The 13,015-nt window shown below is 41.8% G+C and overlaps 2 protein-coding genes across 9 annotated transcripts in view; one reads left to right on the forward strand and one right to left on the reverse strand.

Moving 5' to 3' along the window:
* Nucleotides 1-111: 111 nt before the first annotated feature.
* Nucleotides 112-8,029, reverse strand: LOC147128129 (uncharacterized). Of its 6 annotated transcripts, XM_086018709.1 has the most exons (9): nucleotides 7,375-8,029; nucleotides 5,397-5,546; nucleotides 4,186-4,232; nucleotides 3,838-4,002; nucleotides 3,098-3,589; nucleotides 2,933-3,021; nucleotides 1,832-2,003; nucleotides 1,611-1,735; nucleotides 936-1,062 (listed from the first exon to the last, which is right to left on the reverse strand). In XM_086018709.1, exons 3-9 carry the CDS (start codon nucleotides 4,225-4,227, stop codon nucleotides 1,059-1,061), a joined length of 1,089 nt encoding a protein of 362 aa, XP_085874835.1. In that variant the 5' UTR covers nucleotides 4,228-4,232; nucleotides 5,397-5,546; nucleotides 7,375-8,029; the 3' UTR covers nucleotides 936-1,058. The 6 variants fall into 6 exon arrangements, with proteins under 6 accessions (XP_085874837.1, XP_085874838.1, XP_085874834.1 ...); XM_086018711.1 differs by lacking the exon at nucleotides 1,611-1,735 and having other exon boundaries at nucleotides 112-1,062; nucleotides 3,838-3,954; nucleotides 7,375-7,672; XM_086018712.1 differs by lacking the exon at nucleotides 1,611-1,735 and having other exon boundaries at nucleotides 112-1,062; nucleotides 3,838-3,954; nucleotides 4,222-4,232; nucleotides 7,375-7,616.
* The window catches only part of pak5 (p21 protein (Cdc42/Rac)-activated kinase 5), a 46,591-nt gene continuing 40,780 nt past the window's right edge, over nucleotides 7,205-13,015 (forward strand). The window contains exon 1 of one of the 3 annotated variants that reach the window (XM_086018703.1): nucleotides 7,205-7,608. The gene's annotated coding sequence lies outside the window, so the exon portion shown is untranslated. Of the gene's footprint in view, nucleotides 7,609-9,962; nucleotides 12,040-13,015 lie in introns of those variants that run through there. The other 2 variants (XM_086018705.1, XM_086018704.1) reach the window with 2 other exon arrangements.

Genomic DNA, 13,015 nt, shown 5'->3' on the forward strand with positions numbered 1-13,015 from the left:
TGGCCGATTAATTAAAAATCTATATTAAATAACATATTTTTTGGGTGTCTTGATGGTTAAAACAATAACGAGGACATTTGACTGTTTTACAATAACTTTGTCAGACAGAGAGAAAAATATATTTTTTATTTTATTTCTGATTCGTCTGGGCCCAAATAATAACATACAGTACAAACGCAGTATAAGTCAATTTGCTATCATAAAAAATATGAAATAATTTCTTACTATATATGTATTTGGTAGTGATAATATATATGCATTGTTAATACAATAATTAAATGTATGATTAATCACGGCGGCACTTCTGCCTCACGGTTCTAAAGTTGGCCGTTCAAATCCGGCCTACAGCCTTTCTGTGTGGCGTTTGCGTGTTCGACCCGTGCTTGTGTTTTCTCTCCTTCCGTTCATCCCAAAACTCTGCTTCTTAAGTTAATTGAAGACTCAAAATTGTCTTTTGGTGTGTTTTGAACGGAATGGTTGTTTATTTATATGTGCCTTGCAACTGGCTGGCGACCGGTCCAGGGTGCCCCCTGCCTCTCGCCCAAAATTATCTGGGAACGGCTCCTGCACGGCCGTGACCCGAGTGAGCATAACCACAGGGAATGCAAAATGGATGGATGATTAATCATAAAAAATGACAAGACCTATAGACATGAGGGATAAATTGTGATCTATTAAATATAAAAATGAGAAAAAACTGGAAGAAACCTCAACATTGTTTGAAGCCATTTAATCGTTAAAAGAAAATACGCAAATTCATATGTGGTAGAATGTGCACGTTGAAAACCAAGCTGTTTAAGTTTCTATGTGTTATATTAATATTGGTGTGCCTTTAATGATGAAGGAGCGCGTAATATTGTCACACATTAAATCGCGCAAACTCATTGAATTTGTGAGGCGGTCCTACGGGAGCGTCTCCACATTGACATAAGTGAGGATGACGTCGTGCAGGATGTTGATTCTGTTGATCTGGTTGAGCTCGCGGACGCGGTGGCGGAATTCAAACAACGGAATGTTGTTGACTGCCACGCGGAACGAGTCTTGCGTGCACAAGATCTTCATCTGAAATGCACACACATAACACACACACAAGCAAATTAGTGGTGATTTTACTTTAGGGGCACGTGTAGCAGTGCCCCACCTGGTTCAGCAGATGCCACCGTTTTGAAACCTGTTCTTTTTAGCGTTAAATTGTCTTTGATGTTCCTGGAAACATATTTTTGGAAACACGAAAATTGAAATAGTCTTTGATGCTGTTAAAACATCGTTCCAGTCGAACACCGCGCTGCCCTTATAGAAATGTACAAGAAAATTGTCCTTTACAAAAGCTTAATTGGAAACTAGACTGTCTTTCATGGTTATCAATACACATGCTGCAATTTTGTTACTAAATGATCTTTGATCAAAAACACTGGGTATATTGATTGTCTTTGATGTTTCACAAAGCCATATTTTGGCGGTTTTTGAACCCTAAATTGTTTTCAGGGTTTCCAGAAGCACGTATGCATATTAGTTTACCGGTAGTCGAAAGGTCAAAATTGCCTTTGATGTCGTTGACTTTTAATGGAGACGTAGCGGCTATTGCGCAACAACACGAGACCGTGACTGACCTCCAGGAGTCTCCCTGTGGGGCGGAACTCCCCTGATCTAGGACCAGCTTTCCCAAACGCCTTTCCAACCCTTTCCAGCTTTTCAGCCAAACGTTAGCCTGACATTCAACCCGAGGAGAGGTAACCTGGAGTCAGTCAAGGGTGTCATGTGTAGCAACAGTTAAGTCTCGGAGATCATGTCCGGACCGGGCGGTGGCGCTGCAACGCTTCCTGTCACTCACCTCAAAGGGACTCCCCAGGGCGAAGGGGAACGGTCCCTTCAGGTCCCTCTCCTCGGGACCCCAACGCTCGCCCAGCTTGTGGTTACGCACCAACACCTGCTTGCCCCCCTCGCTGAAGCGAGGGTTGATGTGGAAGGCGATGTCGTTGCCTCGCAGGAAGTTTACAGTGAACCTAAGAAAATATTGTTTGATGAAATTTGAGTGGATGAGGGGCATTTTTGTTTTGTTTTTGGGGGGCCAGGTTGGGGGTTAAGTCACAACAAAAAATGTCTTTTTGGGACAGGAATCTGACAAAGGAGCCAAAAAGTAGATCCCCTTGAAAGGTTCTTTGCCTGTTTAGGGCCATTCATGTGTGTTGGGAGGTTACTTGTCTCTCCTTGCCCCTAAAGGATTGCAGAACCCTGGAGAAAAATACGATTTTAGCCAGGTGGAACGGCTGAAAACCGATCTTCTGGAAAAGTGACTTTTTTGTGGGGCCCGGTCTTGGCAGAACCTGAAAAAAGAACGTCATCTCGGCCTAAAAAGGGCCCATGACAGCAACCTGGAAGAAAACTGAATTTTGCGACAAATTAAAATGGCTGAAAACTAATCCAACTGATTTACGGATTTTTTTTGTTTTGTTTTTTTGTTTCCAGGTCTGGCTGGGTATGTGAGTGCCAAAATTCCTGGCCAAAAATGCGGGGTTGTTTTCCTCACCCACTCACTGTGTAGCTGTGGACATTCTTAGAAATCGGCATCTGGTGTAAAAACTCTGCCAAACATATCACACTCGCTGTTGTGGCCCTTGACCTGGGAAAGTTACTTCTTGTTCTAAAATGTTGGTTATAAAATGAGTAGTTCTTAACTGTAGCTATACTGATAACCTGGTAATTCATTTCTTGTTCGATTGAACTCATCTGTATGGGTAGTTTTTATCCCTTGTGGGCTCAAAATTGTGACCCAACGTGTTGGGTCAAATTCTTAATCCAATACGCTGGGTGTAAATAACCAAGCAAAGGTTTGTCGCCGTTTGGACCTAGCCCTGTGTTGGCTATTTCACCCAATTTGGATTAGTTTATAGTCTCCAGTTTTAAGAGTGCGGAAATCTTCTGGACTACTTACATTTTAGCATTAGGTTTGATCTGGCCCAGGATGGTCATCATCATCTTGTCGTACACACCTCGAGCCAGGTTCAGGTTGTAGGGTACGCTCTAAACATCAAAACAGAACGAAGAACAGAAGCGTTGTCACAGAAGACACGTGTCATTTTTCTGGGTTGTTACTTACTAGTGGTCCTGATGTTGGCGGCAGCCAGTGTTGCGGCACCAGGGCCGGATTCTGTCCGGGCCATCCTGGCTGTCCGGGGTTGTAAGACCAACCGGGATGGGCGCCCCATGCCGGCAACGCTGGATGGAGGCTCGGAGCTGGAGCATGAGCAGGGGCGGTAACAGGAGCGGGTGCTGGGACAGGAACGGGAGATACTGCCGGGACCTGAAAGGGTACCTGAGCCTGAACCGGAGGCTGGGGAGGCTGAGTGGGCTGGGGGGGCTGGGCGGGCTGGGCAGGCTGGTACTGGCCCGGCCAACAAGGCTGGCAGATTTGACTCGGAGCTGGAGCCGGAGCTGGAGCAGGGACCATGCTTGTGGGTGGGACAGGCGAGGGTGTTAGGATCTGAGGCGGGACCGGAAGAGGGGTGGGCCCAGAGACCGGCAACGGTTGAGTCCCCAACCAACAGGGAGTGTTAGGCTGCCCGGTCCAGCACGGTGCAGGCTGCGGGGCCTGAAACATGAACGCAACAAATGCGGTCATTTGGACATAAACATGTCAATCAAAGCACACGAAAAAAACAAAAAACATAACGTTACAGGCAAGGTGATCTTTTGAACGATTCTCATTTCTCCGTGTGTGAAGTAAAATACTGTATGTATCTATTACATCCGCCGTGGTTTATTTGCGTGTCTGCACTTTCTGATATGGTATGTGCTGTACATGTAATGAAAATAATAGGCGGAGCTACGTAGCTGCACCTGCTGGGTGGGCTGGACTTGCTGGGTGGGCGGGATCTGCTGGATCTGCTGCGTGGCCTGCGCAGGCCACATGGGGAAAGCGCTGCCGGGCGCCTGGCCGGGCCAAAGGGCGCTAGTCTGTGGGGCAGAACCAGGCGGGTAGCTGCCACATAGAACGTCAGCATGCTGAAGGGGCGGAGGAGGTGGGGGAGGAGGAGAGGGGGAGGAGGGGGGGGGGAGAGGCGGCCAGGATGGAGATACGAGGGAGAGAGAGGATTGACAGGATGGAGGACACCAACTTGACGGCGCGACATCGACACAAGCATCAACAGTCATATTTAGATGCGGAAAATAAGCGACGATTCTTACCTGTGCTTGCATCGGACAGTGTGGGGAGCTACTTACGTCCATGTTGCCTGGGGAAAACAAGCCCCTCCCAAAAGTCAGCGTAAAAATTTCAACAACAAAAATACTTCTTCAATGTTTACCAAAAACACATCGTTTATATTTACGAAGACAGGCGTCAGGTTCATTGAAAACAAATTGATTTCAATGTCAATACAAATGTTGGCATTTACAATGCCTGACTGTCTTCAATATTTACAATACAATACAATTTGATTTATATACGAAACACGTTTGTTAGGAATTCAATTAGGGTCGCTGATGCGCATTAGGTCAGCTTGCCTATTTCCACAAGTTGCTGTGGTGGCACTAAAAGTCCTAAATGAATGATGACTTCATGAAGGACGGTGAGTCACGCAGATGATACAGACGATCATTGAGTGTGAGGACAAGTCAACAATGTGAGTGTCCTGACTTCAGCAAATTGTTTGCTCTTGTGACTACTAATTAAATTAGGTGTGCACGAAAAGCGAAAATATACAGAGATTGGCACATTACACGAGCTAGCCTAAAATAACAGCATAGGGAACTACCGAAATCATTTTTTAAAAATGTTATGAAAAACAATATGTAGAAGATTGACATTTTTTTTAAAGCTGAAATATACTTATTATAAAAAAAACCCCTGAATATTAAAATAATTATGATTTGCTTACAAACGTACTAGCCACACGTTTTTGTCAATTTAATTTACATACTTTTATTTATTACTATTTAAATTATATTTAAAAATTGATTTTCATATTTTCTTTGTGTATTAGATTTCATTTACCTTTTAGTTTTTTAAAAATGTTTTTATTTTTGTGTTTTAATCATGCTGTAATGAAAATAATAGGCTGAACTTTTAATGTTGTCATTTCCTTGGCTGCGACAGAAGGTTTTTTTTGTGTCTTTTTATCATTATTATTTAAGTCCATATTAAAACACTTCATCATATTGGATGGTCTCTTTGTGACATGCCGGCTGATACATTTCTTAAGCACTTAATATATTAAATATGTTCACTATAGTTTGCAGTGGTTGTCAGCTGTACCAGAGGGGACTCTATTTTATTTCTAGTTTAACGAAATGAGGTAGAGCAAAAACAGCTCTGATTCATTAATACCAGTATTTAACATGCATTTTAATCTTTATATAGCATCATGAAAAATCAATAGTAAGTCATAAACACTTACCTGTGGTGTTAGAGGTGTTGGCAGGCTGCAGTGTTGTTGATTACGTCAGTGAGTCGGCTGGAAGCAGTTAGGCAGAAATAATGAAATCCACTTTTATACACACCAAAACTTGCTCACTGACTGGACACGCCTCTTTTCAGCACTGCCCTGCTAGCATGACACATGAACACAACACATAGATAGCATTTTTGCATAAACACATCTATTAAATCTCAAGAAAAACAGATGACGTAAATATTCCTGTATACAGTATACGTGTGTGTTTTTACATGAATGAAAGTGCAGCGTTTAAAATACACAGATATTTTAAAATTGTTTATGTACAGTATAGTTTTCATTTAGGTTACTTTATTTTTTTGTGTTGGTGTTTATTCATGCCATAAAAAATGTATGACCTTATTTTAAAAATTACGTGTAAACAATTTCTACAATGACTGTAATTTTTTTGTTTTGTTTATATTAAAAAAAAAAAATTTCGATATTTTCATAAACATTTACATTTTATTTTGTGAATTTAATTTACTTGACATTAGTATTGGTGTTTTAATACTCCCATAATAATATGCATCCATCCATTATCTGAACCGCTTATCTTTTAAATGTTACATGTCATTAACATTGGTCTAATTTGCTGTTTGTCGTGCAATTTTTATGCTGCCACTAAGTTAACTCTAACCAATGAAAGCACTTGATACAGTACATTAAAATGATTACAATTTATTGAACTACAATGACATTTCTAAATGTTCTCATTTATTTTATTGTTAAAGTGCAATTCTATTTACTTTTGAATGCTTTTTTTAAGATTCATTCACATTCAATTCTCACAGGTCACACTACAGTGCCTCTGTTGGCATGGCAACAACTTAAGTAACATACAACGAAATGTGACGTGAGAATATCAAGTGAGACAAGCGCTTCCATACACGTTTGCAATAAATCTCCATGGCAACCACACGACAAATAACACTCAGGGGATTTGACAATGCCAGTGCATTGTCTGCTTGCATCCTTATTAGATTAGGCAACATGCTAACTAAAAAATGTCATAAATGACAGAGAATCTTGGAATACTTCAACTGAATGCTTACTGGGCGATTTTAATTGTAGAAAAACAAGCAGAGGCATTATAATTGATTGTGAAAGATGAACATGAAATGAAATGGTTACAAAAAAAGGTAACAAATGGAAATAGAAAGATTAGATAAGTAAAATAAACATTTTGAAATAGAAGTACAATAAATATTGAAATCACAAATTAATTCAAATTAAACTAAAATGACCACTCTTTAATTAAAAGTTATATTTGAAATACAAAAGTCAACTAAAATGACCATTTAACTTAAAACTAAAAAAAACAAACATAGAAAGAGAAAAAAAACCAAGATAAATATACATTAAATTTTGTTTAAAAATGATTGTAAAAAATATCAATAATGTTTATAACTTTGACGAAGTGTTTTGATATTTTTCCCTAATAATTAAAAAAAACATTTTGTTTGTGTTGTTATTTATGATGCCAGGTAACATAACGATATATGACGTACACATGTTTGCGTTTGGTTGTAACTTCTCAGTACGTTACGTTTTAGCCGACCTCTCACAATACACCACGAGATGGCGCAGTCATCTTGTCTATGACGTCACACGATCAAACTACTGTACTTTTAAAACGCTTTCTGTCGTTTTTTTTTTTACACCCAACTTGGAGCCAAATGTCATTTTAAAGATAAATTCTGACGGTCCTCTGGAGAAAACTATATGTTTTAGGGTTATTCAAGCTCAACTTTCGAACCTGTACATGCTAATTATCAGTGACGTCAGCAGTAAACCCAGTTAGCGTCGCTAATGTAATTGCAATGGGGCGTTAGCATCGCGCTAACATTAGCACGACAAGAGCTGCTGACGACATGGCGGAAACAACCTGCGTGTGCACTTAGGGAAGGAGGCTTCCCAGTGACCGAGAGGGGGAGCGTACTTTCCGGGGCGAACACAGGTGCTCCTCCGCTTGCTCCCCCGGTGCTCTCCGCCCCTCTTCTGCCTACGAGCGGCCCGGATGTGGCGCACAGGAGGAGAGCAGCTCCCGGAGACTCAACATGGCGCTGCTGGCTCACACGTAACGTTGGCCGCCGCCGCTCTGACCACAATTTCATAGGAGAGAACCGGACAAAGCAACGGGACATGTGAGCTCTTCCACCTCGGCGACGAGCAGGTGAGTGCCGGCGTGTGTTTAGATTCCATTTTGAGCGAGTATAGCGGATGGCACTAGGTTGATGGTGGTGGAGGAGGAAAGGGGGGGAAAGCGAACACATGCCAGCGGGAAAGGCGAAGCTCTCCTCGGCTTGATGTGTCCGAACTAACGGGGTTTGGGTCGGACCGGGCCGTGGCGACGCTTTCATGCGGGAAGAAAGCTGTCATTTGTGGGGTCGAAGTGTGTGTTGTCATGGCTGTCAGCTCCATCGCCGCGCATCGGCCGCTGTCCTTGGTAGTGATTCGGGTGGGCATCACACACACCCCATTCTGGATGCGTGTTTTTGCAGCATTTTGTATGCGTTCTTCCTGCTCCTGTCGAATTCATTGCAAATAATCTGCTTTAGCTTCCATTTAGCTATTTTATGTTCTTCCACATGTTTCATGGCCAAATCCCTTTCACTGCTGGTAACCTACTTGTGTATTTCTGCAGCACTACTGCTGTATGTACGACAAGGGTCACAACATGACATCCACAGCCTTCACCGTGTGTAAATGTAATGTATGTATGCAATGAAATGTAGGGCAGGTAAATAAAGGACGACAGATGGCTGCTTTTTAAGTTCACTGCGGCCGTGGGATTAGAATAGTGTAGTGGAGAGGAAAATTAAAAGTGTTGAGCTTTCCGGGGTTCCCCCCCTTTCCCGCTTGCTAAGCTTATAATCGCCCCCGGGCGCAAACACTGCCCTAATAGAGGTAATAATAACTAAACACCTCGAGCACCGGTCGGACCTGCCAATTGTTTGATTTCGACCTTTATTTGTGGCATTGGAGCACGGCCTTGTGTTTCCTCAGGGAATGGTAAGAGGGGTTGGTGCAAATTAGAGTATTTCATGTATTTCCTCAAATAGTGGACGTCATTCTTATTGACACCAGGTGTGTCGTTCCACTTAAAACAAATCGCCTCAGGCAGACCCATGCTGTTTCACATCCCGAAAAAAAAAAGTGCTCTGTTTCATTTTGCTAGTCAAAGTTGTTAGCAAAAAGTTGTTACCAATCATGAAAATATTTTGTTTTCCAGAGGTGGATATTCCAACATAGTTGCAGCAAAACTCATGAAAGGCGATAAAATTTGAGTGTACGAGTGCAAGGCAAATGATTGCAGCTCTCCTGCAGAGGGCAGGCTTCGCAAGCCATCAGGGCGCCACCACATCCCATCTGCAGGTGCGCCATAATAGAGGAAGGGAGAGGGATTGGAGGGGAAGCCAACAAAGGCGATTATAAACAGGGTTATGTATTGCATTTTTGTGGTCATATTAATGTGTATGTGTGAGTCTGTGTCCCAGCAGCACGCCAACACATTGGAAGGAAAATTAACCATGAATTAAAATGAGTTTACTTATATACTTAAATAAGAGTTTTTAACTTACTAAACACTTTGATTTTCAGTCTTCTAAATATTCACTGCGACAACTTCACAAAATTCTACCGAACAAGCGTAGCACAAACAAGTCCGTTTACTGTCACAAATCAGATTACACCAATAATGCAAACAAATCTGTGGCTTTCTCACCTCAGCTTTTCGTGTTTCACGAAACAATAATATGTAAACGCGTGGGCTGCTCTTCTTCAGCACTGCACTGAATTGCAGATTAAATCGCAATCACAATATCGAGGGGAGAAAAATCGCAATGAGATTTTTCCCAAAATAATTCACTCCTACTGAAAAGACTCATTCGGCCACAATGTTTGTTTTTGTCTTTTAATGAGATGACACAACATTGATTGTGTCAGACATATTGATGGCAGCACACACACGACGCCAGCCTGCCGCCCCCTCATTGACCATAAATTCAAGTGTGACATATGGCGCTGTTTAATCAACGTAACATGATACGCTCGTTAAACCTGGTGGCGCTCACGCCTGCTCCTCTGGCGCTCACTAATGGCCACTAACGACATTCAAAGTCCTTCTATGATATAAGGCTGTTAAAATATTTTGAATATGATGTTTCTTAGTAGTGTAATACGTGTTTATTCTCTTTGCACCCCCTCCCGCGAATGTATACTACAGTGACCAAGACCCGCTGCAAATAGCAAAAATTCATCAATTATACATGCCCCATTGTAATTTATTTGATATAATTGCCTATGTTAATAAATATACTTTAAAATAATGATCCCCAACCTCAACTTCCAACATTTCCCTTAAAAAAAATTGGTTTATAGGTTATTTGATTGGGAAACAATTTAAGGGCAAGGAGGCTGGGATGTATGTCGCCATCAAAATGAGCCATTTTGGTACGTTTTTGAGTTATTGACCGTTCAAAAGTTTGTGGGCAGTTCAAAATGTCCTAAGTTTTTAAAATAAGAGATTTTTTTTCCACCGAAGGTAACATTAAATTTACTCAGTCATTTCTAGCCGTTTTCAGTGCAAAGTTGACAGATCTTTGTGTTCTGCGACAGTACAAACATATCTTCTGTCACCATGAAAAAAAGTTTGGCTATAGCTTTTTCCTTTCTTGAGTAGTCAGCGTATTCAACGTGGGTTCCTTTGTCAAAAACACCAGCTTCTAACCAAAAAGCGGACAGAACAGTTTTTTGGGGGGTGAAAAAGGACATGTCAAACAGACGCTAATAATTTTAGGATTTTGTGACACCTCAAACAATAAAACTAAAACAAGACTGGGGTAGGACTTTTGATGGCAGAATAATCCAAATACTGTTTTTACAGACATAAAACTCGTAAACCTTGTGAGCAGCGCTGACTCACCCCATTGCTCGGGTCCAACGTCAAGTTTGTTTACATGCCCTTCGCTATTCACTCCTTGAAAGTCATCCTTTCGTCATCAACACACAATTTCTACTTCCTACTGCGACACATTTTTCATGTATATGTTGGTGGCAGAAAATGGAAGAATTCCACTTGACAAATCTAGACGTCCACGGCAGTGATTGATTTTTTTCTTAAAAAATAAGGACAGTTCTAAGTGGGCCCGAAACATTTGAACATGCTCGTTGGTACTCTTCACACTGGAGATTTACATAATGATCAAAGCTCCAGGGAATGCCACTGCCTACACGACTAATATGGCTCATAACCAGTGTTCAACCCATCATATTTTGCAGACTGTACATTTTTTTTCCCTCCTTTTCTGGATGCTTAACAATCATCTATTTTTGGTGTCCTTGGTTGCTCACACTAAATTACATAAGATGGAGTCACACGGTGAATAATTTAACCAGAAGGAGGAAATCGGCGGTTATGCATGCCGTCGCCGCTTCTGCCGTTACATCATCCGTAACCGTATCTTTATGCTAGAGTGCTTACCTGTGACAGTTTGGAGCCTCTCCGAAAAGCCAGCTGGATAATTTTTTTTTTTTTTTTTTTTTTAACTGGCAGCCCTGGTCTGGTTGCCTGGTTTTTTGCAAATTAGGCCCCAACCTTTACAAATGACACTTGGAAAGGGCACAGATAGCCTGGCGAGGCAGATGAGGACACGGGAAGCTTGCAAGGGCTTAGGAGGAAGATGAGATGATAGCAGGACAGGTGGCGATGAACGTCTCCATTTAATTTGACATTTTGCCTGTAAAGGCTTACATTTACGTTAGTTTCAGATGTAACCAGGCGTGGCATCTTTAACGACGATTCGCGTGCCAGTCAAGTCGGACACGAGGTCATTTTGCAGCGCTGTTTGCCGATTTTGACTGTTGCTAACCAAAACGGCAGCACCTACCGAAACACCAACAGTCTCGCAGTGCGTCGAGTTCCCTCCTCTCAGTTAACGATGAACTGACACGGCGATAAGTGAAGTGAATGCCTTTGCTCGAATTTCACAATTGGTTGTAATCCTAGGAAACGGTTGTCCAATAAAGGATCCTAGCCAGAGGTATAACCAACATGAAAACCGGAGAGCTATCTATGGGGGGAAACCAAGCAATTGTAAAGTAGAAAGAGAACAGAACTGTATTAAAGATGATGCTGAATTTTCCTGATTTTGGTTTTGCCTACATTTATGCAAGTTAGCGATGTAAGCGACATGCAAAGCAGAGAGCTTTGTCATGGGTGCATGGCAAGCGCTAAACGGAAGTACGATAATATGGGTGGAAGCCATTTTGAAGCTTTCAGTTTTTCAACACCACACCTCAAGAGAACGCTGATGCCAAGGCAATTTTCATCATTTCCAGTGTTCAGCGCACACACACAGACTTAAGCTGCATACTTCCATAGAATTAGAGACACATAACCCAAATCCTCTTCACATTTCTCCGCTCAATGAGGCTGTTCTACTTCTTCTAGTAGTGTGTGTGTGGGTGTGTGTGTGCATGTGTGTGTTGGTGTGTGCACATTGCTGAGGAGGCCCAGTGAAGCCTGAACATCCAGCTCTGCCTTGGGGCCTCGCAGCGTCGCATCTGCCTCAGCTGCCCGACTCGCCTGACCCTTCAGGCTGAGGCAAGTGTGCTGGTTTATTTATATATATAATTTTTTTTCTTTTTTTTTTTTTAGTCAGCTGGTGAATTGTGCAGCCTCTTTGTTGTGTTTCCTGTGGACAGGTTGATTTTTATCTCTTATTAGTATTCTTTTCTGTATTTAAAGGTTACCCATTTTGATTTAATACATTTTTTTTTTTTACGTATTTCTTTGGATTCTTTTATTTTTGTCAGCCGGTGAATTGCGCAAGCCTCCCCCTCGTTTGCTTTAATGTGCACGGACTTGACCAGTCGCCGCCTAATTCCAATTTAATCGCCTTTTAAAGCGATACCTGTTTGGAACGGGTCGGGCCAAGAAAGCCAATTGCTTCGGCGTCTGCTCCTTCAATCACTTTCTGCCGCTTTATTAACACCGACAAATGGCAGTTTTGAATACCGGCGCTTGGACAATGCATCAGTCTCAACTGCGCCCGCCCAACATCATACTTAAAAGTCATTACGGCCACAATTAATCGGTTTTTGGATGACTATCTAGACTGCAGGTGTAACCACGCCCAAAACAAACCTCAACACGGAGAACCAGTCCAGCAGGGTCAATCTGAGGAAACATCTCTTCAAAGCGTTTACTGCAAGAAATACAGTGCGATTCCACTTTAATAAAATGTCCATATGGAAAACTGCTTCTCGTTTTAGCCACACGCCTACTTTGTAAACAACTACAGTGCAGCTCAGCATCTGGCTCGACGCCATGGCTAATGTTATGCTTCCTTTATTGGACAACCGTTTCCTAAAAATTGGACAAACCGCTGTTGTACTCCCCCCAAAAGAAAATATTTAAGCTGTTTTCTGACAGTAAATCTTGTTTTTAATGATTATTTTTTCTATTTGCTCTTACTGATTTTTGTTTTGTTTTTGTTTTTATTTTTTTTAGTGCTAGTAGTTTTCAGAGGGTTTTTACACTAAAGAAACACACGTTTATCTATACATTTTCTTCCATT

Source organism: Filicampus tigris, chromosome 20, assembly GCF_054856515.1.
Source record: "Filicampus tigris isolate MCC_2025a chromosome 20, RoL_Ftig_1.0, whole genome shotgun sequence".
NCBI classification, from domain to species: domain Eukaryota; kingdom Metazoa; phylum Chordata; class Actinopteri; order Syngnathiformes; family Syngnathidae; genus Filicampus; species Filicampus tigris.